Genomic DNA, 26,474 nt, shown 5'->3' on the forward strand with positions numbered 1-26,474 from the left:
CCCCTCGCTCCTCCTCCAGCTGCCCCCTCACTGGCTGACCCAACACGGCCCAGACTCTTCCCTTTTTATTCCCTTCCATGCTAATCTAATTATATTTCTATGTTCAATAGCTGAGCACAATGTTAAACAGGCTATTCCGACCCAGCTGCACTCAGGGAAGGCTGGAAATTTCATTTACACGGAATATATGATTCATTACAGCGGGGACTGGGAACAGAGCAATTAATCCACCTGAGCGCGCGGCTCTGCTGCCCCGCGGTGCACCGGCATGCAGCGACTCCGGCCGCGGTCCCGGCACCGCCTGCGGCCGTGCCGCCTTCCACAGCAACGCAGGGAGGAGAAACGGCTCAGGCCAACTCAGAAACCAAAGAACCCCCAAGCAGTGCACTATTGAAACCAGCACAACAGGGCCATCCCCGCTGGTTGCAGCAGTGCCGGGTGCGATCGCAGCTCCTGGGGACCGTGCACAGGCTGGGCTGCGCAGGGCACGCAGAGGAGGAGGAGGAGGAGACCCCGGCAGCCTCGCAGAGGGACTGTGGAAGCGTTTATGGCAGCAAACATCTTCGAGTACTGATGGAGTGTGCATGGCGGGTGCGCGACTCAAACGGGACGGGCTGTCCATCATGCAACAAGAGGTTAATTACAGACTCGGCCCTTGCACAGCACGGAAATTCCCACCGCTTGTCCAGGTTTTAGAACCACACGGTCAGGCTCAAGTTCACGGCTGCCTCAGGGATCCTTCGCTCTCAAGCCACATCCACCCCAGTCCCGACCTTCCAGCTCAGCCCGTCTGTAATTCACCCCCGTGGAAAAGCCGTTTTGGTACCCAAGGCCCCATCCCCGGCAGGAGATGCGTCCAGCCATCCCGGCCGGGTGGATCACCCTGCTCGGGTCCCACATCCCAACAGAAGCACGAGCGGGAGGACGGCAGCGGGGTGAGCAGAGCGGCAGAGCGTGTGCAGGGGACGATGGGGACGGGATGGACGCGGGACAGATGCGGGACGGACGCGGTACATACCAGGAAACAGCCCGACGGCGTCTGCCCTGCCCCCAGAAGTCAAACAGGCTTCGGCCAGTCAGCAGGAGATTTCAAACCACTTCTCAGACACAAAGGCCACGGGAATAAGATGCCGGTCAGAAGAAGAGGGTCTGCAGTGAGCAAAAAAGGGGCTTGCATGTGCTGGCATGTAACGCAGCAGGAGCAAGCGAGATGGGCTGCTGCAGAAATCAGCTGTGTTAGAGGAGAGAAATGATGCCTCTACAGCAACGCTTTGAACGGGCTTATTGCTCCTGGAAACCAGGATGGTGCAAAGCTCAAAACTCTCCTGATTCTTCCTCTAGTTCTGCGGGACGTGCATTTATGGTGTGGTGGAACCGCACAAGCGCCAACAGGCTCTGGAGCCAGCGCAGGGTGTGGGGAGGGTCGCGCTGCCCCCGTCCCTCGGTGCAGGCAGAGCAAGGGCAGGCAGAGCGAGGGCTCGCGTCTCCTACATCGCACCACCAGCTGCTACAAAGCCCCTGCTTAACGCATCGTTATTTCACACCAGACACGCGGTTGGTTTGGCTCTCGCCGCCTGCTCTCCCATTAACCGCCCCGCTCGTTCCAACTCGGCAGCTCTGCCGATGCCACTTGGGAGGCAGCGCTGATGCTGGGAGACGGATCCAGCAGCATTTATGTGCTGGCAGCAACAGCCAGGAACCGAAACACGTGTGGTGCTGAACACGGCCAGAGCTGGCTCATCGTGGGGTCTGGCTGGCTGACACCGTGGGGACAGGGGACACCGAGCAGAGCCCCGTCTGCATTGGGGAGCGAGGGGTCCAGTGGCCACGGCCACACTGAGCTGATGGGTGGGAGAGCATCACAGTGGCCGGGAGAGCCAGGACAGACAGGGCATCATCTCCCCGGGGAGGAGAGGGGCCAGTGGACCCCGGCACAGGATGGAGCTCCCCAACCCACAGGACACTGCACTGCTGTTCCCCAACCCACAGGACACTGCGCCGCTGCTCCCCAGCCTGCGGGACACCGCGCCGCCACCTCACCTGTTTCCATTGAAGGTGGTTTTATAATGCCCGGGCGAGCGCAGCGCCTCCTCGGCGTAGACGGGCAGGGGGGTGCGGACGCACTCGTGGGAGCACTGCAGCGTCTCGTTGTAGGCGGTGAAGATGTCGAGGGCGCTGGGCACGCGGGGGGGCGCGAAGTCGGTCAGGTTCTGGCAGCTCTCCTCCTGCTGCTCCAGCTTGCGCTGGTGGCTGTTGCGCCGCGGGCGCCCACTCTGCGCGCAGCTGGGGACGGGAGAGGGGACACGGTGCACCACGCGTTACCGGTTGGTAATTCTGCATCACTCAATATTAGATTAGAATTCAGCACTTTGGAAAGACCAGCCACAACCAGGCAGTCATTCGGCTTGCCTTTTTTTTAAGGATCAAATGTAAATTTTAGATACAAGCTTTTTACCACCAGAGGAATTAGTTAGCAAGTCAGAGGTTTACACCTGCAGGAGATAAAAACGTTTCTGTAAGTGAAAAGACAGAGGTGGGAACAACGAAGTGAAGCCCTTTCCGTTTGGGAGGCACCAAGAGGTTTTAACTTACGGGCACAAATGAGCTCAGAAGCTGGCGTGACACGGCTGAGGGACGGCGGCAGGGCCACCCAGCTCCCGGTCACCCCCTGTGGGGGCTCCACGGCAGAAGCGGCCCCAGAGCGGGCTGCTCCTCGTTAAGGGTCACATTTGATTAATTTGTTACTTTTTTCCGAACAGGACTGACAGCGTCCATCGTAATAGTGGGTTTGGGAAGGTGGCAGCTCCGAGGGCAGCGGGAGCTGGGGACGCTGGTGCTGCCTGCACAGGGCCACCCTGGGGACGGCGGATCCGCCGGCAGCGGGCACAGCCGCTCTGCACCCGCTGACGTGACCAACACAGACAGCCCTAAACCAGCCGCCAGCTCCGCCACGGCGGCACGAGGACTCACGACAAGCAGGACACTCGCAGCCACTGCCCACCCGTCCTGCCCCAGGGGACAAGCGACACCCAAAGGACGGGGGGCAGAGCCTGTGTCCCCTCGGGGCCGGGACCGAGCGTGTGCTCAGGGTCAGCTCTGTCCTCACCAGCACAAGCACCGGCCCGAGCTGCAGCCGGATCGCTGCGCCAGCACCGCTGACCCCAAAGTAGGGCAGGTCCCTGGGAAAACAGGTAAAGGCACGAGCGCCTGGAGCGAGATGCTAACCTATTTTGCTGTACGCCCAGCCGTGCTGAGAGAACAAACGGCGAGTGAAGCTGGAGCAGCACACGAGCGCCCTGGGGACGGGGCACGCTCCCGACCGGCGGCACCCGAGGGGTCAGGAGATGCCCTTCAGCCCCTGGAGGGTGGGCAAGGGCAGAAAATGCAATTGTTGGTCACTGACCCAGGCTGGGGACGTCAGGAGCAGCTGCAAAGCTGCTCAAAAGGCGGCAGAAGAGATGCCATCGGGCGCAGGACAGGTCCTGCCGTGGCCACCGCGCTCCGACCGCAGCAGGTGACACCCGAGCAGCAACATGCACGTGTCCACGTGGGACTCGGCCCTGGCCACGTGCCTGTCCCCAAGGCCACCCACTGCGCGGTGACACGGATGAGCGCAGGTGCCCCAGCATCCTCCGCAGGTTTCGGTATTGAAAACGCAGGATCTTCTCCTGCAATGTCTTTCTGAAGCCGCCCCGGCGGGCGCCACGGGCTTCAGCCCCCGCAGCTGGAAATGCACCCCCGTCCCCACCCCGTCCCCACCCCGTCCCCGTGCTCCCAAGCCCAGCAGACCCCGCAGGGACCTTACCAATTTTTTAAGACAAGAGTTGTTATCAGAGCAGCAATGACCATGATGAGGGACACGGTAATAGTGATTATCTGATGAACCGCCAGACCTGGGGAGAGAAGAAACGAGAGAGAGTCGGGATGGGAGCCCAGGGGGTGATACTGGGGTCCTGGGCAGCTGTGAGCAGAGCCCTCCAACACCCCCCGCCCCTGACCCCCCGCGGCAGCGGCACAACCCTCCCTCTCGCCTTACATAAAATAATCTCAAAGCCAGGCCTCTCATTTCCTGCCCTCTCAAGTATGTTCCTTGTCAGCCCGAATTAGGCACGAAGAACGGAAGAGATGTGGAGACGTGTCCCCTCCGGGCCGGCCGGGAAGCACGAGCGCAGCGTCGCAGCGGGGTCGGACGGGCCCGGCATCGGCAGCACCGCACCAGCCGCTGGGGCGGGTGGGCTCGCTTCTCCTAATTCACCTTACACGGGGTATAATTTTGGCTCGTGTATCATTCCTAATGAGGAGTTTGGAAACAAAAGCGTCTCGATGTACAGTATGTTTGTGATTCTGTGCTGCTTTACAGTTGCAATTTTGTAATGAAATGATTTTGCTGGCTGCAGCCCAAGGATGTGCTATTTTTCACAAACAGATGTTGCAGCTCCTGATGGATCAGATTTTTAATAAATAAATAAGTGTTAGGACGACAGGAAAACAAGCAGTTTTATAGATATATATATATACATATGTGTGTGTGCATCTGTGCAAAACACGCACAGGGCTCCCAGCTCCTGCGGGTGTGCGCGGCAGGGAAATCACTGCTAATTCCCACCAAAGCGCCTGGATTTGGGGCCACGCCGGGGCCCCCCAGTTCTGGGCACAGCGCACCCCGCTCGCCCCGGGCCCCAGCACCGGGCTGGATAATGAGGCCAGAGGAGTTTTGTTGGGGTGTTTTAAACCACGGATCACACTTGCTGCTCTGTCGCCTTCTCTCAAAGGACTAAAGCTCTGACTCCCTTGGAATCCGTGATCTCGTCCCCGCGTCCCGGGGGTCCGGTCCCTGCCCACAAAACTCATCAAGGCAGAAAAGCTGCTGCAGCCTCAGGCGGCTCCGGGGCGAAGCCGCCACCTCCCGGGGGACACGGCGTCCCACGCCAGCCCACGCGGCCCCAGGAACCGTGAATCCCCCAAAACACGAGGGAAAAGGCTCCTGGCCTGGGGAGGAGCGGGAGGAGAGCTGCGCCAGGCTGCCTCAGCGCCGGGGGACAAACCGCAGAGACACCCGCCACCCGAGGCCACCCCCGCCCACGAGCAGCCCCAGCCCTCCGTGTCCCCGCCCGCGGCCACGCGTGCCCCGCTCCGCACCTCGCCGCATCCTGCCCCACATGCACCAGCTCCTCGCTGGCCTCACCGCTGGGATGCGGAGACCATGACATCCCGGGTTCCGAGCGACGAGCCCGGCCAGCAGTGACACCTTTTTAGGAAGCGCTCGCGGACTTTGCTGCCAGGACGCGTCCCAGGCGTAAATCAAGCGCTCAGAGATGCGAGTCTTGACAGTTTAATACAATAAAACCAAGGTCACCTTCGGTGAGTCTGATTCACCGAAACACACCCAGAGCCAAGCGCTCGGGCAGCGACCGCGCGCGGGAGGAGGTGAGTGATGTGCTGGCATCGGGGGGACAAAAGCACTCACCTCCAAAATGAAAGCAGGAGGGTTTCCTGAAGGAAACGCACACCTGGCGTCTCCCAGCGCTCATTCTGCTTTGCCAGCGGATACACTACAGACACATCTGGGAGAAGAGCTGGGGAAAGGAGCAGCCGTCCCGATGGATTTTAAGCACAGGACGTGGTCCAGAGCAGGTGTCAGCCACAGCTCTGGCCGAGGGGTTTTCTGGAGGAGAAATGACTTCCCGAAGGCCAACACGTCCGACCCGCCGGCTCTCCGGATCCTGCGCGGCCCCAGCGCCGCTCCGGCGGGAGCTCAGCAAACCACGGGGAGCTGCAGAGCAACGCAAAGCCCGGGGCCTGGGGCTCCTCGGCTCCCCAGCGCTGCGAGCCACACGGTCCCTCCCATCGGATGGACAGAGGGACGGCCGCTGGGACAGAGGGACGGCCGCTGGGACAGAGGGACGGCTGCAGAATGGGATGATCAGAGTTATTTTTCTCCCTCGGCTCAAGCGCGTATTTTGCAAATGACCCATTTCGGTGGTTTACTCGCGGTCCGAGCGCGCTGTGACGGCTCCTCCAGAAGCGCTGGCGGGAGCCGCCGCTGGCTCTCACTTCCCAAGGGAATTCACAAGGAGGTGCCAGCAGCCGAAGGCGAGGGGCAGAGAAAGGCTCCCAGCCCCATGTTTCGGGTCCCTGAGGACCATCCCAGCGGGAGCCGTGTCCCACCAGAGCGGAGGAGCAGAGCGCGAGCGACGCCCGCCCCGCCACATCCTTCGCGGCAATCCTGGAGCAGCTCCCAGTGGGACACGGCCGAGAAAGATAAAAGGAAAGACTCTAAAAATAAAACAAAAACACCCCGGTGCCCAATTCCTTTGCAAACAGAAGCGGCGTCGGAAACGACGAGCCCTTCTGCAAGGATGGGAGCCGAGCAGAGGCGGCGGGGACGCGGGAGAACCTAACGATGCAATTAATCCTTGCACTTACATAATGGGAAAGGCGCCGGCAGAACAGATTGCAGGTGGCTGAGCACTGGGAAGGATGGCAGCTCCTTGGAGCAGGACACAGGGATTTGAAGGAGGATTGGATAATTTTAGACTCCATCACATACATAAGTTGCCATATGTACCGGCACAGAAGCAAGTTCCTTTGCATTGCATATTAATTCTGCACCAGAGCCCGGGGGGATTAAGGGGGTGGGAAATGTTTCTCCCAACAGCGTTAACCACGGCAGTGACAGAACAAGGGCCAGGGACTTGATGGGCAACTGGGATGAGTCCCTGCGAAGCCCTGCAGCGATACCCTCTGCAATAAAGACTAACAGGTCTTTATTCTTACTTTGCAAATGCATCAGGTCCTTTCCTCTGGGTCCACAAAGAAATACAAAGAACCACACGGAGTAAAATCGAAGAGAAACATCCATTCTGCAGGAGAAGGAGTTAATGGATGAGGCATCCGGGGAGAGCAGAACACCCCGCTGGGGACACCGAGCACCGGGGAGGCGAGCAGAGAGACGGCGGCGGAGACACGCGGTGTTTGAACCACGGCCCCGGGAGCCCGGTCTGTCTGGAGGGAAGGGACCCGGGGGGTAAAATCGATAGCTCGTGAAGCAGAACGGCCCTTCTGCTCCTGCCCAGCCCGTGACTCACCGCCAACACCCGCGGCCCAGAACGCGGGGCCGGCTGCGGGCCAGAACCTGGCAGCAGCAGTTACGGCACCTTGGGTTTGTTTGCTCGTCTCCGTGGCAAACGTTTCAAACGGCGAAGCTGCAATGCCAGGGAGCTGCAGGACCTGCGGTCACTCAACAACACGTCAGTAAGCGGTGAGGAAAGCGGCAGAGGCCGGGCCGGGGATGCTCGGTGAGCTGGTCCCGGCAGCGCCGCGTCCCGGCGCAGGCACCGCCAGCGGCTCCTCCGACAAGGCTTTTACCAGCCGATTTGACGCAGTGACCATTTAACTCGAGGGTAATTACAGGAGAAGTATTTAATGGAATCGAAAGTGTGTCCAAACCCCTGCGCTTCTGCTAGAGCAGCAGAATTTAATGTGTCGCCTGCCAGGAGGGAAGCTCTTCAAAGGCACTTTTGAACCCTGGAAATGCTGAAACGTCGCTGGGATTTTCCACTCTGGCCCCGTCCGAGCTCTGGTCCCTCCACGGCGCGACACCCACGCTCAGCATCCCCACGGGCGGCAGCGCCCGCGCCAACCCGCAAAACGCAACCGCAGGCTCCTCACAGCCCCAGAAAAGGCGATTTCCTCAAAGCAAGCGAACACCAGGGCTTCCTTTGTATGTTATTTTAAAGACCATATATTTGCCACTGAGATGAAAGCGCTGAGTTTTGGCCTTTCTGGCCACCTTTTGAAACGGCTCCCGGACACCTCCGCATCAACAGAATTAATTCCACGAGAAAATCCATTCCAGACTAACGTCTCGCTGCTGCAGAAACGCGGAATGGCAGCGAACAGGAGATAGAAGCTCTTAATTAAAAACAAAGAGAACCTCTATCCCCCAAGGCCTTTATTTCAACAGCTCTGGTTAGGGAGACCGTATTTTTCATTTTCCCAAGAAAACAGCTACGAGCCGCAGCTCTTTGAGGACGCTCGTCAAGGCCTCTAAGTTGCATAAAATTAAAAAATTAAAAAAAAAAAAGAAGGAAAAACCAGCTCCATTTCGTTTTGCAGAGCATCATCTTGAGTGGTGGAAACAACCAAGAGATGCCCCGAACACCCGCACGGGCTGTCCCAGCTCCTGCTCCACATCCCGAGCATCCCGGGGACCTGGGGAAAAGCGGCTGGACCCGAGCGGCGTCTCAGCCTCCCCGGCCCCTGATCCCCGAGAGCCTCATCCAGCCCATAAACCACATTTGGACACAAAAATTCAATCGGGAGCGTTGCGTGGCTGTCCCGCAGCAATCACAGACGCCAAGGGCCCCTCCTGGGGATGGCTCAGGCTCTAATACTCACACTGCCCCTGTAACAGCTCGCGAGAAAAGAATCTACAATAACAGGAGGGTTAGATATGGGGGAACATGGCACCTGGAGCCCTGCTCCAGAGCAAAGCCGCTCACCGCTGCGCCGGAGACCGCGCTGGGGCTGCTCCCCACAGCCCCCGCCCGCACGGCCACAGCCACCCGGTGCCGCCCGGTCAATCGGGGCGACCGGCCCCATCCCCGCCCCGGCAGCGTCAGCCACCCCGACCCGCAAACACAGCTCCTCAGAAAATACCGAAAAAACCCAAAGCACAGCAAGGTTCCTGGAAACCTCCCGGTGGTTTGGGTCGGGCTGATGAAAGGAGAATATCCTGCTGCTGCTGAGAAATGTTCTTGCCAAGAACGATGATCCTAGAGGCTTATGCTAAAGACACTGGGACTTATCTTCTCAGGTGTTACAGCAAATATCACCGAGCCATAAATACTTCTGAGAGCAGCAGCGGCGAGGCTCTGGCTCATTCAGACACACGTGGGTGCGGGCGCACACGCACGCACAACATCTGCTGATCCCGGCGAGACCGAGGCGCTTCTCCTCGCCACAGAGAGCTCGGCAAGCGCCACACGCGGCCCCCGAGCCCGGGACTCGGGTTTCTTGCTCCCACCACCCTCATGGCAAAGCCCCCTCCGCCGCGGGATCCCCGGGGGGCTGGCCCGGGACGGGGGCGACGGCCCCACAGATGCCCCCAGCCCCCCGGCTGCGATGGCTCCCACGCCTCTGCACGGCTCCCACGCCTCTGCACGGCTCCCACGCCTCTGCACGGCGCATCAAAGAGGCGGCTCCAGCCCGACCGCCCAGGGTCTTCTTTTAAACACATTTTATCTTTAATTAATTCCTTTGAAGCCTTTTGCATGCGCTATCTCCTTGCACCCAGCACCCCTTCTCCCGCACCTTCTTTTTGAAGGCCGGGTCCTCTGCCGGGGGGGAAGCAAACGCCTCTATATGGTTGTTATTTATTCCCGATACGTTCCCGGCCGGCGGCGGGGGGGCTGGGACGCCACGAGCCCCACGGTGCCCCCCGCCCCTCACCTCCCGAAACGCAGAGCCGCGGCTCCTGCCCCAGCACGCAGAGCACGACGCCAAACACGTTGCGTGCTAGCGATCAAACCACCATTAAGAGCAGCAGACGGCAAATAAAGTCTTCTGCCTTACAAAACACTTAAAGGTTTAATTAAAGGCGGCTTTATTCTAATAATACTGAAAGGAGAGTCTCAGACAACCCAGCGAGTGCAATTCACGCCTGAGCTCTGACAGCCTCTGATTCATTCTTCTCTTTTATTCTGCTTTTCGGGCAGCGTGCGGTACAGAGGATGCTCTGCCTGGGCGCAGGAGCCCACAAGGCTCCTCGCAGCCCCAGCCCCTGCCGCACGTGGGAATGTTAATGATTTCTCTCCTTCCGTGCTCCACCGTAAAATGATGATGACAGCCCCCAAAAAGGAAGCGCGTTTTTGAAAAGCACAAGCATGCACTCCGCTTGGGTGAGCAGATTGTGTCCCATCTGAGCGCCATCGGCTCTGCCAGGCGGGCAGGGGTGGCACCGGGACACACACCTGAGCGGGGGCACCCCACGCACCCCCGGCAGCACCCACAGCCTCTCCTTCTGGACACCACAAGCCATCTCTCCTCTGCCTTCTCTCCTACCTACGAGCCGAGTGTTTGCTGTTCCAGGGCGGTTTTAAAGCTTGTTTTGCTGTTAGTGAGTCACGGAGACATTGTTTCTGGCTTTTTTTCTTCTCACTTCCTCACAAGGAGGAGTGGGGTGCGAAGACGAGCTAACTGAGCGAGAGCGCTTTAATTGCTCATCTAGGTGAGCGCTGCTGCCTGCGCACAGCACAGGGCCCCAGGGCCCCCGCGGCACCCAGAACGAGCCCCCTTGGCGATACACGCAGGGAGGGAGGAACACGGGGGCAGAAACACCTGTGTTAGCACGATGGCGGCACCGGACCCGACGGGAACGATGATGGGCTGGCGTGTCCCCGGCTGAGGGACCCTGGGGTGGCTCTGCCGGCTCCCGGGATGGCCCCAGATCCTGCGGGTGCTGCCAGCGGGACCCCTGGGGCTGCAGCCAGAGAGCTGAGGGACCACAAGCTGCGGAGCAGCATCCCCCCCGCCCGCCCCGGGCTCCTGCCGTACGGGAGGACTCGCGGTGCTCGCTGAGGCAAATAAAAAGTACAGACAAGTTACCTAATCCTAATTTGTAGCCATATGTTTTTCCCAGCAGAGAACAAACACTTCCAGCCGCTAAAGCTTATACAACAGAGAGGAGCAGGGCTTGAAAAATGCACAGCCCTGCACAGGCGCATCGCCAGCAAAACCGCGGCCGGGGCTTCGGCACGGCGCTGGCCGCCGGCTCCCAAAACGCTTGTCCCGGGACGGGGCAGGGAACACAGCAGGGACACGGCAGGGAACACAGAGGGAACACAGCAGGGACACAGAGGGACCCAGAGGGACGTGCCAGGGACATGGCAGCTCGTCCTCACCCAAACGATGCCACCGACCCAGTTAAGCACGTGCCCAGGGCCACCGTCCCACGTGCTGCCGAGGGCGCCGGCGGCCGTGCCGCTGCAGCTCTTGCCAGCAGTCATTATCAATACTCCCTTGCTAATCCACCCAGCCAATTCCAGCGTCTTTCTAAAAGGTGTGTAGGTTGGGAATTCTTGCACCACTATAAATGACTTCTCTGAGTCAGGAACAACGTTATGGTTGGCTTGTCTCTTCCTGCCGAGCAGGGCAGGCTGGATAAATAAATTGGGATTAATATTATGCCACAAAATTCTTGTTTGATTCGACTAGATCACTGTGGGCTAAAAGCTGTTGATGCACAGTGAACAGGTTTGGTGCACTGTACGACGGTATCCCACAGTTTCATACTGGCAATAACAAATATAACCTGAAATAAATGGGAAGCAGCTTTCCCACCCAAGTCCGCGCAGCAGGCGGTGCTGAGGAAACGCACGACCGGGGAGCCGGGCTGTGGATGGACCCGCTAACGGGAACAACACAGCGACGCACGGAAACGCCTCGGATAAAGGGCTGAATCGCAGCTGCCACTCGCCTCCCCAGCGCCCTTCAACACCACGCACCATCTCCACCCAGGCAGCGCTGCCGCCAAGGATGCTCGTGCCACAGCGACCCCCTGTCCCAGGACCCCCCGCCCCATCCTCCCCCCGGCAGCCCCTACCTGTGCTGTCCCCCAGCCCGCGGGGCGGGCGAGCGTCCTTCCCGCTGCTGTGGCCGGCGGCCGGCTCGGTGGTGCTGGTGCGGCCGGGGCTGCTCCGGGGCGCGTCCCCGCCGGGTGCCGGAGTGCTGGGGGGTGCGCGGGGCGGCGTGGTGGCGGCGGTGGCAACGGTGACGGTGGTGGTGGTGGTGGCGGCAGCGGTGGTGGCGACGGTGGTGGCGAAGGCGCCGGGCAGCGTGCTGCTCTCCAGGGAGTCCTCCTCGCCCGTGGGGCCCCACACGATGACCTCGGGCAGCGCCGTGGGCCGCCCGTCCCGCGGGGCGAAGCCGCGGCCGCGCAGGTGCCGCCGGCCCCTCCGGGAGCGCGGCCGGCGCTGAGGGTGGCCGGCGGGCAGCGGGGCGGCGGGGGGCGGCCGGCGGGAGCGGGGTCTCTGCGAGGGGGGCACGGGGGTGCAGGTCCAGGGGGGGCCGGGGCGCCGCAGCTCCTCCCCGCTCCCCGCGCCCCACAGCGAGCCGCGGGACAGTCTGTGCCGGAGCGCCGGCCGCGGTGACAGCCTCCCCCCGGCGCCGCCGGGCACGGGCTGGCAGCTGGCGAGGTCCATGGCTAGGTGGAACATGGCTATTAAAATCCAAGCATGGCTTCCAAGGGGGCAACCTGACCTGCAAACAGACAGCGAGCGTGTTAGAAAGGCAGGGGAGGGACCCGGCACCCCCGCACCCCCCGGCAGCGCGGAAAGCGGTGCCAGCGCCCCCTCAGTGCTCCAGCCTGCACCCCCAGAACAGCATCCCAGCACCCCGCGCCCTCCCACAACACCTACCCCTGGGCACAGGCCCTAAGATGCTGCCCTACACAAAGCACCGAGTGCCATGGTAAGGAAACGCTTGATAGGCAAATTTGTCTTGTTTTTACAAAAAAATCGTTAGGCCAAAGCCTAAAATCTTTACTCCATTTTATTCAGCTTTTACACAAGAAAGACTTTTGTCAAACTCAGCGGGAGTTAATGAGAGCTTTATATGGCTAAATAGACTAATCCTCCGCAGCGCTGCACCCCGTAAAGTCCTTGGTAGCACTAGAAAATGTGCATCTGGTTGACAGAAGCATTTGTACACTCCCTCCATGCGGGAGCGCATGAAGCGAAGGGAGCTGACCTGGATACTCTCCGGCACCGTCTTTTCTGCTCAGAGAATCTCCTTTTTTTTTTTTTTCCTTAATTGGGTATTTTTTAAAAGCGTAACAGCATTTATTTTGGGGAAGAATAAGGCAACGCAGGGAAAAGAGCGCAGAAGGAGAATGGGAAGAGCCAGAAACAGCCAACAAATACCAAAATAGATCAGGCTGGGGGAGGAAGGATTTCAAGGCTTCAGTAAAACCAAACCACCCAAAACACGTTGTTGGTGGCTTTTTTTAACGGCCGGCAGAGCGGTGGCAGCACCAGGAGCATCCCCCGCGGGGCCACCGGCAACACTGGCAAGGAGTTGGGAGAGCATCAATTGTGGATCCACCGTGACAACGCTCGTATTGAGGCCAGTGGCACATCAGGCTGGGACCGGCTGCTGCCTGACCCCCTAAGGCCACCCGGAATGTCCTCGTGTCCCTTGCACCCAGACCTGTCCCTGCCCCCCGCCAGCAAAGCTGCACGTGGCGCTTTTATCAGCCACTGCAGACCGGGGGAAGATGCGCCCAGCGCAAGCCCCTGAACCCCAGCTGCCGCGGCAGCTCCCGAGAGCCAGAGCGCCAGGGCTCAGCTCCCGGGATCGGCAGCTTGCATGAAAACCACATTTTTTCCCCTCTTCCCACTTCCTCCTGCTCACCCGTGACGTCCTCAGGCTGCGGTGACCCCCCCCGGGCTGGGGGTTCGGGACCTGCCCCAGCATCGCTGTGCCCCGGCTATGCCGGTCCCTGCGGCGGCACAAGGACACGGGGGAACGCAATGCACAGCCTCTGGCTTCATGCGGGCTGTGCCACAAACACAGTGCTGAGCGTGGCCAGGCAGCACCCGGTGACACCCTAACACAGGAGTGTCCCCCGCTCCTGGCATCTCCGGTGATGGGGGGACCCAGGAGTCACCCCCAGCTCGCCCAGGCTGCACAGGGCAGGCAGAGACCCCCAGCACCCTGTCCTGCCCAAGGACACCATGGGTCACCCTCCCGCCCGCGTCCCGTCGAGTGACACCAGCCCGGGGCTGTCACCCACGCAGTCCTCCCGGCCACCCCGCCGGCTGGCACGGCCCCAGAGGCGGCTTGTGGGAGGGGAGCGGCGAGTCCGGTTACCTCGCAGGAATTCTGCGTGGCATGCAATCTTTTGAGGGCTTTGCAACAACAGATAAGAGCAAGTGTCCTTCAGAATAAATAGCAGCGTGTAGGAGTTGCCGTTGCCACGGCAACGCGGGGCGATGCGCTCGGCGCAGGGATGCGGCAGCGCGCGGTGGGGCCGGCGGCAGCCGGGGACCCTGGGACCACCTGCCGTGCCCCAGACCCCCCAAAGCGGGTGGTGAGAGAGACCTGTCCCAGGGGCAGCCCCAGGAGCGGGGACGCCTCCCACCTGGGGTCCTGCACCTTGTCCTTGTCCCAGAAATACAACTGTGCCACAAGAGCCCGCGGCTCCTTCCTCAGTTCCCTTCCTCACCATCCTCAGCTCCTTCATCAGCTCCTTCCTCACCATCCTCAGCTCCTTCCTCAGTTCCCTTCCTCACCATCCTCAGCTCCTTCATCAGCTCCTTCCTCACCATCCTCAGCTCCTTCCTCAGTTCCCTTCCTCACCATCCTCAGCTCCTTCCTCGCCCTCTTCATCCAAATCATTCACCCCTGCGAACCCCAGGCCCGCTCCCCTGGCTCTAATGGATGGAGAGGCGGCCGTACTCTCACGCAGCCAGGGAAACTGCTACAAACATAATATCTACCTGCACTTTGCTAGAAGTACAAGAGCAGATTTCAAGGAAACTGCTCAGATAATTACAGGGATCGTGCACATTAAGTGCTCCATGGCTGCTTTGCTGAGCCCAACCGAGCCAATCTCCGTTTCAAAGGCAGCGAGGGTGTTTCAGACGGAGCCATCGCAGCCTTCCCACTCTATGTGACACTTCAGAATTCTCCCCAGTATGAAACAAGAACCCCTCTCAAATCCTTTCCGACGCAGCCGTTTCAAGAGCAGGAAAGCTGGTACTTGAGAGATTAATTCCACGGAGGCCGGAGGCTGCGAGCTGGGGCAGCGGCCGCCAGGCACGCCGGGGGACGGTGACAGCGCCGGCCAGCCCCGATGCCGCGGGCAGGACGCGGGTTAATCCAGCAGCTGCAGAGCCAGGCGACTGCTGCACGCCCAGAAATCCCCGAGTCCGGTAATCTGCCGGAGCAATTAACCGGGACCGTGGCCATCGAGCGGCTCTGGCAACCAGCGAAACGCGGCCCGTCAGCAGCCTGCACGGCGTTCGCAGAGAGACCATTCCCGCAGCCTCCCGGGCTCGCTCGAGTGTGACTCCCCGGGCGCCAGGTGCCGATTTGAGTCCCTTTCATAAGGTGCTTGTTTGCTCTCCAACACCGGCCCCTTTTTCCCCTGACTGTGGAGACACTTCACTGGCAGCATTAAGTGCAGAATAGGCTGATTTTTAATGTAGAATTATACAAATGGAGCCATTCTTCCATTTCATGCCTCCTGTTAGGTAATCTATTGGTATTGCACAGAGAATCAAGGTTATGTCCTTGTTGGGATGATTTACGAACTCTGAGCATTTCACATCTCCAACCAGCGAGCAAGAGACAGAACTAGCCCTGTGAATTGCCGGAGCGCGAGCGGGAGCTGTGCTGGGGACGGGCGACGCTCGCTTGTCCCAGGAGAGACGTGGCAGGAGGGCGGGGACCCCGCTCTGGGAAGAGCACCCCGGGCAGCGCGGGCGCGCGTCCTGCGCAGGCGTCCGGACACGGCGCGTCGTGGGAGCGCGTGCAGGAAACCACTGCCTTCGTACAGAGGAAGAACGAGGCCGCTGCAGCTCGGCGGGTGACATTCACGCTGGAGCAAGATGACAAGGGGACGGTTTGGGCGGTGGCAGATACTTGGCCCGCAGTCGCGTGTCCTTGCCGAGGTGGGGACGGCAGCGCAGCTGCTCCTGCGCCGGTGATCCCTGCAGCGCAGCGACCGTCCTTTGCTGTGACACCGCCAGCCATTGCCATGGAAATCCAGCACCAGCCTCGCGGGGAGGAGGCAGCAGCACGTTCCCGTGCCAGGGCAGCACCGACAGGTGCCAACAGGCACAGGGGGTTACGCCACGGGATCAGCGGGAGACCCCGTGGACCCCCAGCACCCACGGGACCGCGGGCACCGCCGACCCCAGTGCGTCTCTAGGGACAAACCACTCCGAACCCAGACCCATCGGGAGCTGGGAACTCACTGTTCACTGCACCGCTGCAGCCGCTTCTTCAAGATAATTATAAAGCCGAGAAAATATGGCTGCCAAGCTCTTTAAAGCCAGGACTGGGAATTAAGGCACAAAAGCTGACACGCAGTAGCATCTAGGTAAATCAAATGTGCCACATGGCTACCTAGCTATATTACAGACCTGAGCTGCAGGATTACCCGCTAATAAAAGTGATATTTAAAAAAAGTCCTAAGTTCTTCTGCTCTCCCCCTTCTTCCCGCAAGTAATTAAACCAACACCGCTTCCCGCAGCAGAGGGACGGGATTGATCGCGGAGGGGAGTCAGCAGAGGGTGAAACGGGCTGAATCCTCAACTCCACAGCCGGGCAGACCAGCACCTGCTTCTGGGGAGAACGGGGTGGGAAGAGGTCGGTGGGGCCGGGGAGCAGCGGGGCCCCCAGGACAAAGATGCTGAGACGGGGCAGGCGGACCCGTCCCCGTCTGCGCCCGGGAGCCGCATCCCGGCGAGCAGAGAGGGCTGGGGCGGCCGCGGCGCGGGGAGCTGCTCGTGTTCCGCCTCTGCCGCGAGCTCACCCAGCTGCAAATAAACAATTTTAACATTTGAATAGCCGCGAGTGCGGAAGGCATAATTAATACCCAGCGGTACCGCCAATATGCTGATGCGGTAGGCGCAGCCCCTGCCAAGGCTGTCGGGAGCAGATCTGGCGCAGCGGTGCCGCGGCCCCGGCTGCTCTCGCCTGCGCGTCCGTCCTTCGCCGGAGGCAGCGAAAGGGCAAAGCCCCAGCGCGGCAGCCAGGGCCGGCGCATCCCGCAAAGAGCAAAAAGGAGAAACCAGAGTGAACGGGCGCACGGGGCGTTGCCGCAAAGGGAGAAGCAGGTTTGCTCCACACGCCAAAGCTGAGCCAACCTTCAGCTCTGGGTTTCAAGCTCAGTTTCTCAGAGATTCTCAAGGCTGCTGACAGGACGGGGTGCCCAGCGCCCGCAGCCAGCCCCAGGGGCAGCGCGAGCGCCCGGCTGGCGCAGCGAGCTGGCAAACGCCGCCCAGGCTCGCCAGCCTCGCTCCACTCGCTCTAGAAAGGGCGCAACATCTACCTGCCCTCCAGTGCTTCCTCCAGCCTGTGGGACTGTTTCAGATGGGATTCAAAGAGCGCTGGGGGCGAGGAGCCCAGGAGTCAGCGTGTGCGTTCACACAGAGAAACGTCCTCAGCAAATTTCTGCACAGAGCCGGTGCTGGGCAATCCCCGCTCCGGCAGAAGGAGCTCGCGCGGTCTGGCTCCCCCGAGAAGAGCCAGCGGGCTGCGCTTCCATCTGCCAGACGCGGCCCGGCAAGGCTTGGGCAAGCTGCCCCGAGCTGCCGGCCGTGTGCCATGGGGACAGCACCACGGCCACACTGCTTCCCACCCTGGCTGGGCCACGAACCGTCCCAAACCCTTCCAACAAACCGCCTCAAACCCTTCCAACAAACCGCCCCAAACCCTTCCAACAAACCGCCCCAAACCCTTCCCACAGGGACGGTTTGGCTGTTCCCAGCTCGGTTCGGTCCCTGCATCCCTGGGTACCAGCAGAGCATCCCCGGGTACCAGCAGAGCATCCCCGCCAGCCCAGCCGGCAAACACTGTGCGCATTTAGCGTGGCGGGGCCGGACAGTGGGACATTTCATCAGCCCTGGGCAAGAACACTCGGCTTTTGTCCCGCGGGATAAAGGGGGTTTGTGAGCGCTGGCTTTCCAGCACAAACCTGCACCTGTCACCCACTTATTCCACTCGTTTCCCCCCCGAATTCTGCACCAGCGCCGGGGAGCGGGCAGCAGCAGGAGCTTCAGTTCAGATACAGCTCGCTGGGAAGTTTCGCTCAGATTTTCAAGTCTACCATGCATCTTGTTGCACAGTCACAGTCTCCAGCGCCATTCTTGGTGATATTAAAAAAATCACATAAACCTAAGGAAATTAGGGGTTTTTTTCCCTTATTTTAGCTCTCTCTAAACCTCCTCGTGTATTCCAGCACCTCGTGAGCACCACAAACCCACTTCACCCGCCAGCAGCCACCGGGATGTCCCCGGGCGAGCGTGACCGCGCTGCCCGCGCCACCATCACCACGAGCGGGGAACGCCTGCCCTGCCAAGCACACGGAGAACCGAAGGGATGGCGACACGTGTACCAGAGCACTAAACCCGGGAGCTTAGCGATCACCCCTAATGCTGCACACGACAAACAAGGCCAGAGGTTGGTTCGGCGGCCCCCTGATGCGGACACCGGCTTGTGCAGGAAGGTGCACATCAACCACGGCCACAAAATGAAGGAATTGCCCATTCCCCTGCTTTGCTCAGGAGCTTTCTTCCTTTGCCACGTGTGCATTCCCGGTAACAACCGATCTGTGAACAAAGGTGGGTGTCTGCAGCATGGCCAGGGCTCGTTCTCTAGAGAGGGAGAGCACAGTACAGGCTGCTGCCCACACCGCCCTTCGGCATCACCAAACAACCCGAGCGCTGAGCTTCTTTCCCAAATAGATGTGCTCAGGTATGCCATCGTACCCAATGACAGACATGGGGCCAAGCATCCCCTTCCCACGGCGAGGGACAACGTCTGCACAGGCCAGCGCAGCCCCTGGGAAATCCAGCCAATTCGGGGCTTAATTGCACCGGAACACCCGAGAGCCAAAGCTGGTGTCTCCGGGGAAGGCCCCGCAGCCCAGGGGTGCGCAGCCTGCCCAGAACCCCCGCGGCCGCACACGGGAACAAACGCCAGGAAAGAGTTTCAAAAGAGCCAGTCGCTCTTACAGAAATGGAGAAGATGAGGGAGATAAAGGCTCTGAAAGCAGACAGATGGCTTTTATGGAGCACGAAATACAATAAAAAAAAAAAATAGCAGCAGCAGAGCACTCTTTGAAGGTGTGAAACATCAATAGGGAAAAGCCTGGAGAAAGCAAAGGCACGAGAGCCGGGGCGGGAGGAGGGGAGCGGGGAACACCAGCCCCAGCTCCGGAACCGGCTGCGGGCTCTGCTGGGACAACCCGCTGGGGACACCCCGCTGGGGAGGGGACACCCCGCTGCTGCAGAGACACGGCGGGACACATCCAATGGAAAACAGAGAACGGGCTAAAGAGATGGAGAAAAAGCCAAACCAAAATAGAACGCAAAGGCAGGGAGAACGAAATCCGGGACAAAGACTCTTGATCCTTTCACACAGAGGTTTAAATCCCCTTTCAGCACCACGCAGTGTCTTCTCGGTGGAGAAGAGCAGCTCTCCCGGCCACTTCCCCATGGCTGCGCTGGCGGCGGGAGCCGAATCCGCCGGATCGAGGTGCCGGTGAGTCAGCAGCGGCACGAGCGCCTGGAAAACACGGCGCTGTTTGTGGGCACACACCTCCCCAGCCTGATTGCCGTGAGTCACACACCCTCCGCTTCGCATCTCCTCCAAAGGGAAAAAAACACCCTCTTTGCAGGAGCGATGAAACTTTTCAAAGCGTTATCGCCAACGGAGAGACGGGGCCTCTGCCAGGCCCTTGGCGGCCACGGGAGACCCCCCAGCCCTCGCTGCGTTTTGCAGACCTCTGCGGCTTATTGCATCTGCCACTGTATCTTCGCTCCCGGCAAGCGCCGGGTCCGCGTGCCAGCAGCCTCGCCGGGCCGGACCTCGGGAGGGATGAGCGGGAAGGACACGGAATCGCATCCCTTCCCGCTGCACACCTGAGCAAACGTCCCCACAGAACTGCCCCAAGAAACGTTTCCATCCTCATCCATCAGAATTAGCAAAACTGATTCTGCCAGGTTCTCTGCGACAGGAACCCAGAGTAAGTTCTGAATATTTCACACGGGAGGATGCGAGAGGAGCCTCTTATAAAGCCAAGAAACAAGAAGACAAGTAGCTCATCCTCATCCTTCGCAAACAAAGCTTCACAAGAAAACACCCGAAAAACAACCACTTGTAGAAAACAGGTTTATCCTTCTCGGAAGCTGTTTCTGAGCCAGCCCCTGCACGGGCAGCGCCATGTGCCCCCGGCGGGCTCAGCCGGGCTCCGGGCCACGTGGGCTCCCGGCATCAATCACCCACGTGTCGGTGGGTACTTAAGTGGATGTCCTAATCCATGTCAATTAACTGACGCTTCATTACTCAGTCCTGCAGACGGAGATGCTATCGCAGCACGGGCAGCGGGGCTGGGGTCACGCGCGGGCCTCTGGCAATTACAGGAACGTGTCCCCGAGGACACCGCGTGTGCGGCGGGCACGGCTCGCCGGGCCGGCAAATCCCGAGGGGAGCACCCGGGCTGCCCCCCAATCTCGCCATGGCGTTAACCTGAATGACACGCAGTCAAGTGGCAACATCAATTAGCACCGTTCGCTCTTAATGGAGCCTCGACTGCTGAGCGCGGAGCCGCAGCGGCTCACGCCGTCACTCAGGCAGCGCCATGCAGCCGCAGCCCCTATTTACAGCGCCCCAAACCACGGCTGGAGCTTCTCCTGAGCATCCCGGGGCGCCCAGGGCCAGAGCCCCTTGCAGATGAGAGGGACCGATCCCTGCCCCGCTCCACAAAACCACGTTCCTTGCACAGCGGGGCACACGGTGACCTCGTCCCGCCACGGCCCCCGCGCCAGCGCCGCTCCATCCCCTGGCTCCTCCGCGTTAGCGCACGCACACCCCGGCAAGCTCCGTTTTTTCCACCTCAAGGGTCCAGATTTGTATTTCTCTTGCAAGAAACACGTCACCAGCGTCACGCTCCGCGCCATTACCGCTCCAGTGCTGCCCACCAGACACGGCACCAGGGAATGGCTTCTGCTCCCACAGCTCCAGGCAGGACCGGGCAAGCCGGACAACGCTGGTGTGCAGCGACGGCATCGCTGCCGGACACACCAGCGGCCACCGGCAGGACGGATGCGGCACCGCTGGGGTGCACAGACGCTTCCAGAAATGCAGAGCTGTCAAGAAAGCCCTTCAGAGCAAATCTAAGCAAAAAATCATTGCATGTTAAAGCATAACTCCTGCCCACACATCATCTCCAAGTCACAATGAGACATTTTGCAGATCAGAGTTGAAAATGAACACTTCATGAATGATAAGCTTCAACTTTTTCTAAAAAAAGTCCATTAAATTTCTCCAGGAAGCCAATGGAGGCTCTTGGGAAGCCTCCGCCACTGAACCTCAGCGGACGCCGGCCCGAGGGCGGTCAGTGTCCCGCACAGAGAACCGGCCCCAGGCTCAGGGGCTTTGCCGGGGCTGTGCCACCCGCCGCTGTGCCGGGAAGGACCCGGTCGAGTCCCCGGCGGGCGCTCTGGCCTCCTGCCCGGGGTGCTCAGTGCTCGCTGCCCCCGTCCCCGCTGATTTCCACCCAATGGCTCATCCATCTCCAGCCAAGACAGATTTCTCTTCCTTTTGTCGCTGTTGCTTGGTACCAGAAAGGCTGAACCGAGGAGAGGACACGCTGGAGAAGTGACACATGCTCCTGCAGTGACTCTGGTTATCTCTGTCGTTATCAAGTCTCCATCCTGCTCCGTGAGCATCACACCCAGCAGCCCCAGTCCTGGGCGAGAGCTTCACCGCAGCATCCCTGGACCCGCGGTCTGTGCCGCGAGCGGCGCGGGGGCTTCGCCTGGGCAGCCGGGCAAGGGGCACCGGAGACAGACGATGCCAGAACCGCCCCCGGTCCTCGCCGAGTCCCCTGGAAGGAGGATCCAGCGCGGCCTCCGCTCGCCGAGCCGCTCAGAGAAAGGAGCCGATAAACCAGAAAGCAGCAGCAGTTCAGCGGCAGACAAAACCTCATTTCACGAGGAATCCGCATAAAACCAAATTAATGTTGAAGGATGAAGGCAGGTAAACCTCCCACAGTTAAGTTCAGGCCACAGAGATTCAGTTTAAATCTCCCAGCAGTTCTGATTTAATCAATGCATTTCAAAGTGAAATTAGATGAAGTACATCTCCATCACAGGAAATTATGTAAGCTATCAAAGTCTGTAGGTGCAGGTCCCGGTAAGAAGAGCCACAGGAAATATATCAAGTTGAATTCCATTTTCGAGGAGGCAGTTCAGGTCCAGCATTTTACATTATTCCAGTGGGAAAACCAAAGTGTCTCTGGTAGAAGTGAGAACCCGAGGTGAGGAGGGGCCAGCGGCCGCTTCGGAGCCCCTGCCCAGGTACCGCAGGAAGGAAGGACAGGAGGACAGGAAGGAAGGACAGGAGGACAGGAAGGAAGGACAGAGTAAAACCCAGCCCACGTGAGGGGAGGGGTGTAGGCGCTGGGGGCTCCATCCCACCACCACCGCTGCCCTCGAGGGGCGACGCTGCTGCAAGTGTTGGTCCCAAACCCCGCCGGGCCTGAGCTGCCGTAACCCACTTCATCACCACCAGCGCTAACGAGAATAACGAACACGGCAGCCCGGAGCGGCGCAGCTCCCGCTCCTCATATTGATTCCCGTAATCCTTCCTCCCAGTCCTTCTCCTATTAACTATATTTAAAGGCTTAAGCATGCATACATTTCCATAATCAACCTCAGACCTGTCGGAAGCCATATGGATTATTCACACCCTATAGAGCTGTCGTGCGAAGCCACTCGGGGCGCTCGCCTCCACCCCATATACATCCATATAGGCACCAACGTACACCAGCCATGCTGGGAGCCCTCGAGGACAGGGACGGGGAGCGAGGCCACCGGGCCACCCGCACAGCTGGTCCCTGCCTCGTGCGGTTCCTTCCACAGCCTGGCCTTTGGAGGAAAATTAGCAGCCCCTGATTTTCCACGGACAACAGTTACGTAAAGCAAACCCAAGCTCTGACACCCGGAGCGGAGGGACAGCGGGTCCCACGTCCCGCAGGCAGGACGCTGGGGACACAGGGCAGCCCCCGAGCGTCCAGGGCGAGCAGCAGCTCCCACGCCTCACCCTGCCGGCGATGCCACAAAGGCAGCGCGGCGGCCCCGGCGTTATTACCACAATTATTCATGCTCCAGGGAAGAGGCTGCTAAAGACCAGCGCCGCTCCCTTCGCCTCATCTGTGAAATTGCTGCCAGTTCGGAGGTACGAACCGCTGCATAAAAGTGCAGTTTATTCAAGCATTATTGTGCCTGTTAAGTATCATAGCCGGTGACACTAGATGAATTTCTGTGGCAATCAATTCACCCGGGAGCAGCCAGCTCAGCCCCTGCGCGGATGCGGGATGAGTAAGGGCTCCTTGGTGGAGGCCATTAACTCCCACTGCTTACTGCTCTCATTACTTTCCAGACTGCAAGGCTTGCATCTTTGACGAGCGGCTGAATCTACATTTGACAGCGTGAACTTGATGAGTGAAATTCATGGAAAATGTTTGCTTTGGCAGTAACTACAAGGCCCATAAAGTTTCCTCGGTGCCAGTGCGCAGGGATGTATGTTTTTAATGAGTTGCTTTACACAACCGGTTAGAAATGGCAAACCGTATTTTTACTCATACTGCAAATCACTCAGGAGCTAAATGCTGTAAAAAGCACGGCATATTGTTTAAAATATCGTCTCGGTTGCTCCAGAAGGGAAGTCCTCAGCAGGCTGGGGGCCGGCAGGCGGCACGCTGCACAAGCTGCCGTGCCCTCCCAGGCGGGCGCAGGCACTGACGCAGCCGCAGGCACACGCGTCGGTGCAATTCGGGAGGTGACAGAGTGGCTGCCGTCCCCCAGATAACGGACCTTCGCCCCGCAGCCCCCGCGTCCGCACCTGCCGCGCTGCGAAGGGCAGAGCGGACCTGGAGCACCCCCGGGACTGCAGGGGGCTGCAGCGCTGCCCCCCCAGCCCCGCTCAGAGCCGGGGAGCAGCCAGTCCCCTTCAGCAAAACGCAGGCAGAATAATTCTGAGCGAGGTGGGTGTGCGGGTCTCGCCCTGCTCATCGTGAGAGCAAAGCTCGCCTGCAAGGTCACGCAGCTGCTGCCGCCCCGGGCAAAAGGAATCCGACTTGAAAGGAGCAATAAGGTACCATCTCCCACGCCAGGCAGCAGCTCCAGGCAGGGGCTGCGCGGGGTGAAACGGGCGCTGGAAAGGTCTGCTGCTTCTCTCGGAGCTATTTTTCCAGCAGTCTTCAAGAAAATGAGGAGAAACGACATGGGAAATGTCAGAAATAAAGCCAGAAGCAATTAGAGTTAGAGAGAAGTGAGAGCAGCAGGCAGGGTTAGCGGTAAAGTTGTCTCTTATTAAAAATAAAACACGGAGGGACTGGAAGCTGATGAGGTGGTACAGAGGACAGCCTGGCGCTGAGAATCCAGGATAGACAGCAAAGAAATTCGCAAGGCGAATCGAGGAGAGAAAGGACCGGAAGGCTCCTGTTTTCATTGCTAAACTCTTCACAAAAATAAAAAAGCAGAGGGCGTCCTCTGTTTCCAAGATAACAGCCTTGCGCTGGCTCCGGCCTCGGGAGCAGCCCTCCCGCTCCACCGCGCTCTTCAGCTGCCACGGAACAAATCCGCACGCGAGGACCCTGAAAAGCAGCTCGGGTGCTTTCCAAGGAGCGATTCCCGAGGTCACTACATCACCGCAGCCCGTCCTTCCCAGCGGCAGCAGCACTCCCTCGGCAGACGGACGGACGGACAGACGTCTCCGGCAGCAGCGTGAGGGTGTCCATGTGCCCGCGCTGCCACGGTGCATCGGCTGGGGACAGGGGACGAGGCCGGGGACACACCGGGAGCTCACTCGCCATGTGCACCCGGAATGTGCTGCACGGCACACGCAAGTGTGAAACAAAGCTGAGGGCCTCCTCCGGCTCCTCGGCGCAGACAAAACCTCAGTTCAAGTTTCACCCTCCGGGACTCCAGCCAAAGCTCAGGCACAGGGACAAAGCCTCCAGTGACTCTGGCGGGTGATGGACAAAGGCCTCTCGCATCACCCGCAGCTCCCATGGCGTGTGGGGGGCCCCGCCACCTCCCCTCCCGCACCCCCGAACAGCAGCCATGTTCTGCCGGAGCAGGGGGAGCGGAGCGGGCCGGGGGGCTCCCCTTGGCGCTCCATGGGGTAGGGCTGGCGGTGGGGCCGCATCCACCTGCTCATCCCGCAGCCGCCTGGGGCACCGAGTGCCGCTGCCCAGGGAGCAGCCACAGGCCCCGCTGTGGGCTGCGAGAGTGGGGATGCCTGCTCAGGACCCCCGGCCTTGGGACCCCCCTCCACAGCAGCCAGAGAACAGGACAAGGCACAGGAACCGCTCTCGGCTCCGCAGCCGGGATGCTCAGGGCAGGCAGGAGGGTCTGACCCCTGCCCCACACAAATCACTCGCCAGCTCAAAACCAGGACTTCTCAATACAAAATCGCGTGTGGGGGGAGAGGAACTGATCACACATCACACAGCACTGTAGTTTTCCTTATGATCTCACTTGTTTAACACGCTGCTGCTTTAAATGTAATTCCACCGAGGTAGGCTCAAAACACAGGAAAACAGGTATCCCTGCGGCTCCGGGGGCAGCCGGGCAGGCAGCGGGCAGGGCCGGGTAACTAGTGTTCTCCACACACACTACCATGGAAATAACAAGATTTCGGCTCAGATGACTTCGCAGCGGTAATGAAAACGTGTTACATAACACTTTGCCTCCGTCTCCTCTGCTTTGCAATTCTCGATTAATCCCCCGAACACATCCATCCATCCATCCATCCTGCTGCCCGCCCGCCGCACATGCCCTGGCCGCTCCCCGGCCCCTTTCCCCGAAAGGCACCGCACGTTCCCGGCAGCGCGCAGGGCCAGCGAAGGGACACCGACCCCCGCGTCCGCGGGCAGGGCGGCCGGACGGAGGCAGCCCCGCGGGCACCGGGACCGGCCGCGGCTCCCGGAGCGCTGGAAGCCGCCGAGCCACGCCGCCCCGCTCCCCATCCCGCACCCCGCTCCGCGAAGTTCATTATTTAACTCCGGGAGCCGCTCTCCGAGCGCACCGGGCGGGCGGAGGCGAGAAGCGCAGCCGGCGCTCGCTCCGCGGGGCTCCGCGGGGCCGCCGCGCCCCGGCCCTACCTGCTTCCCGGGAGCCGTCGCATCCACATCGTCACGTCTCCCGGCCCGGCCCGGCGGGGCTCACCGCCTCAGCTCTCCATCCGGGCGCGCCGCTCCGCGCCCGCGGCGGCGCTCAGCGGCGGGGCAGGCGGCGCGCAGCGGGGCGGGCATGCCCGGGGGTCGGCGCTCCGGCTGCCCGGGCCCCTCAGCGCCGGCGGGGCAGCTGCGCGCCCGCGGAGGCTGCGCGCCCCATGCGCGGCGGGAGAGGCGCGGGGCCCCGGCGGGCGCGGTGCGGCTCGGCGAGGCTCCGCTCGGCTGGGCTCCGCTAGGCTCGGCTCAGCGCGGCTCGGCGCGCCCGCCTCTGTGCGCGCACCCGCGGGGCGGGGGCGGGGGGCCGCGGCTCGGGGAAGTTGCGCGGGGAGGAGGCGGGGGCGGAGCGCGGCCCCTCCGCTCCGCTCCGCGCTGGGGCGGGGGCGGACCCGCCGGCGGAGCCCGGGCCAGGAGCGGCTTCGGCGGGCGCTGGAGCCGGCGGGCAGGGGCCCGCGGGGGGACCCGCCGGCAAACGGCCCCGGGCTCCCCGAGACGGCGC

At 60.7% G+C, this 26,474-nt stretch overlaps 1 protein-coding gene across 1 annotated transcript; it reads right to left on the reverse strand.

Moving 5' to 3' along the window:
- Positions 1-1,076: 1,076 nt before the first annotated feature.
- On the reverse strand, positions 1,077-25,935 carry AJAP1 (adherens junctions associated protein 1; the record flags this gene model as incomplete). Its single annotated transcript, XM_080358901.1, has 5 exons — positions 1,077-1,149; positions 2,041-2,283; positions 3,806-3,893; positions 11,606-12,261; positions 25,907-25,935. 5 exons carry the CDS (start codon positions 25,933-25,935, stop codon positions 1,077-1,079), a joined length of 1,089 nt encoding a protein of 362 aa, XP_080215027.1.
- Positions 25,936-26,474: the final 539 nt, after the last annotated feature.

Source organism: Nesoenas mayeri, assembly GCF_963082525.1.
Source record: "Nesoenas mayeri genome assembly, chromosome: 24".
Classification (NCBI taxonomy): Eukaryota; Metazoa; Chordata; class Aves; order Columbiformes; family Columbidae; genus Nesoenas; species Nesoenas mayeri.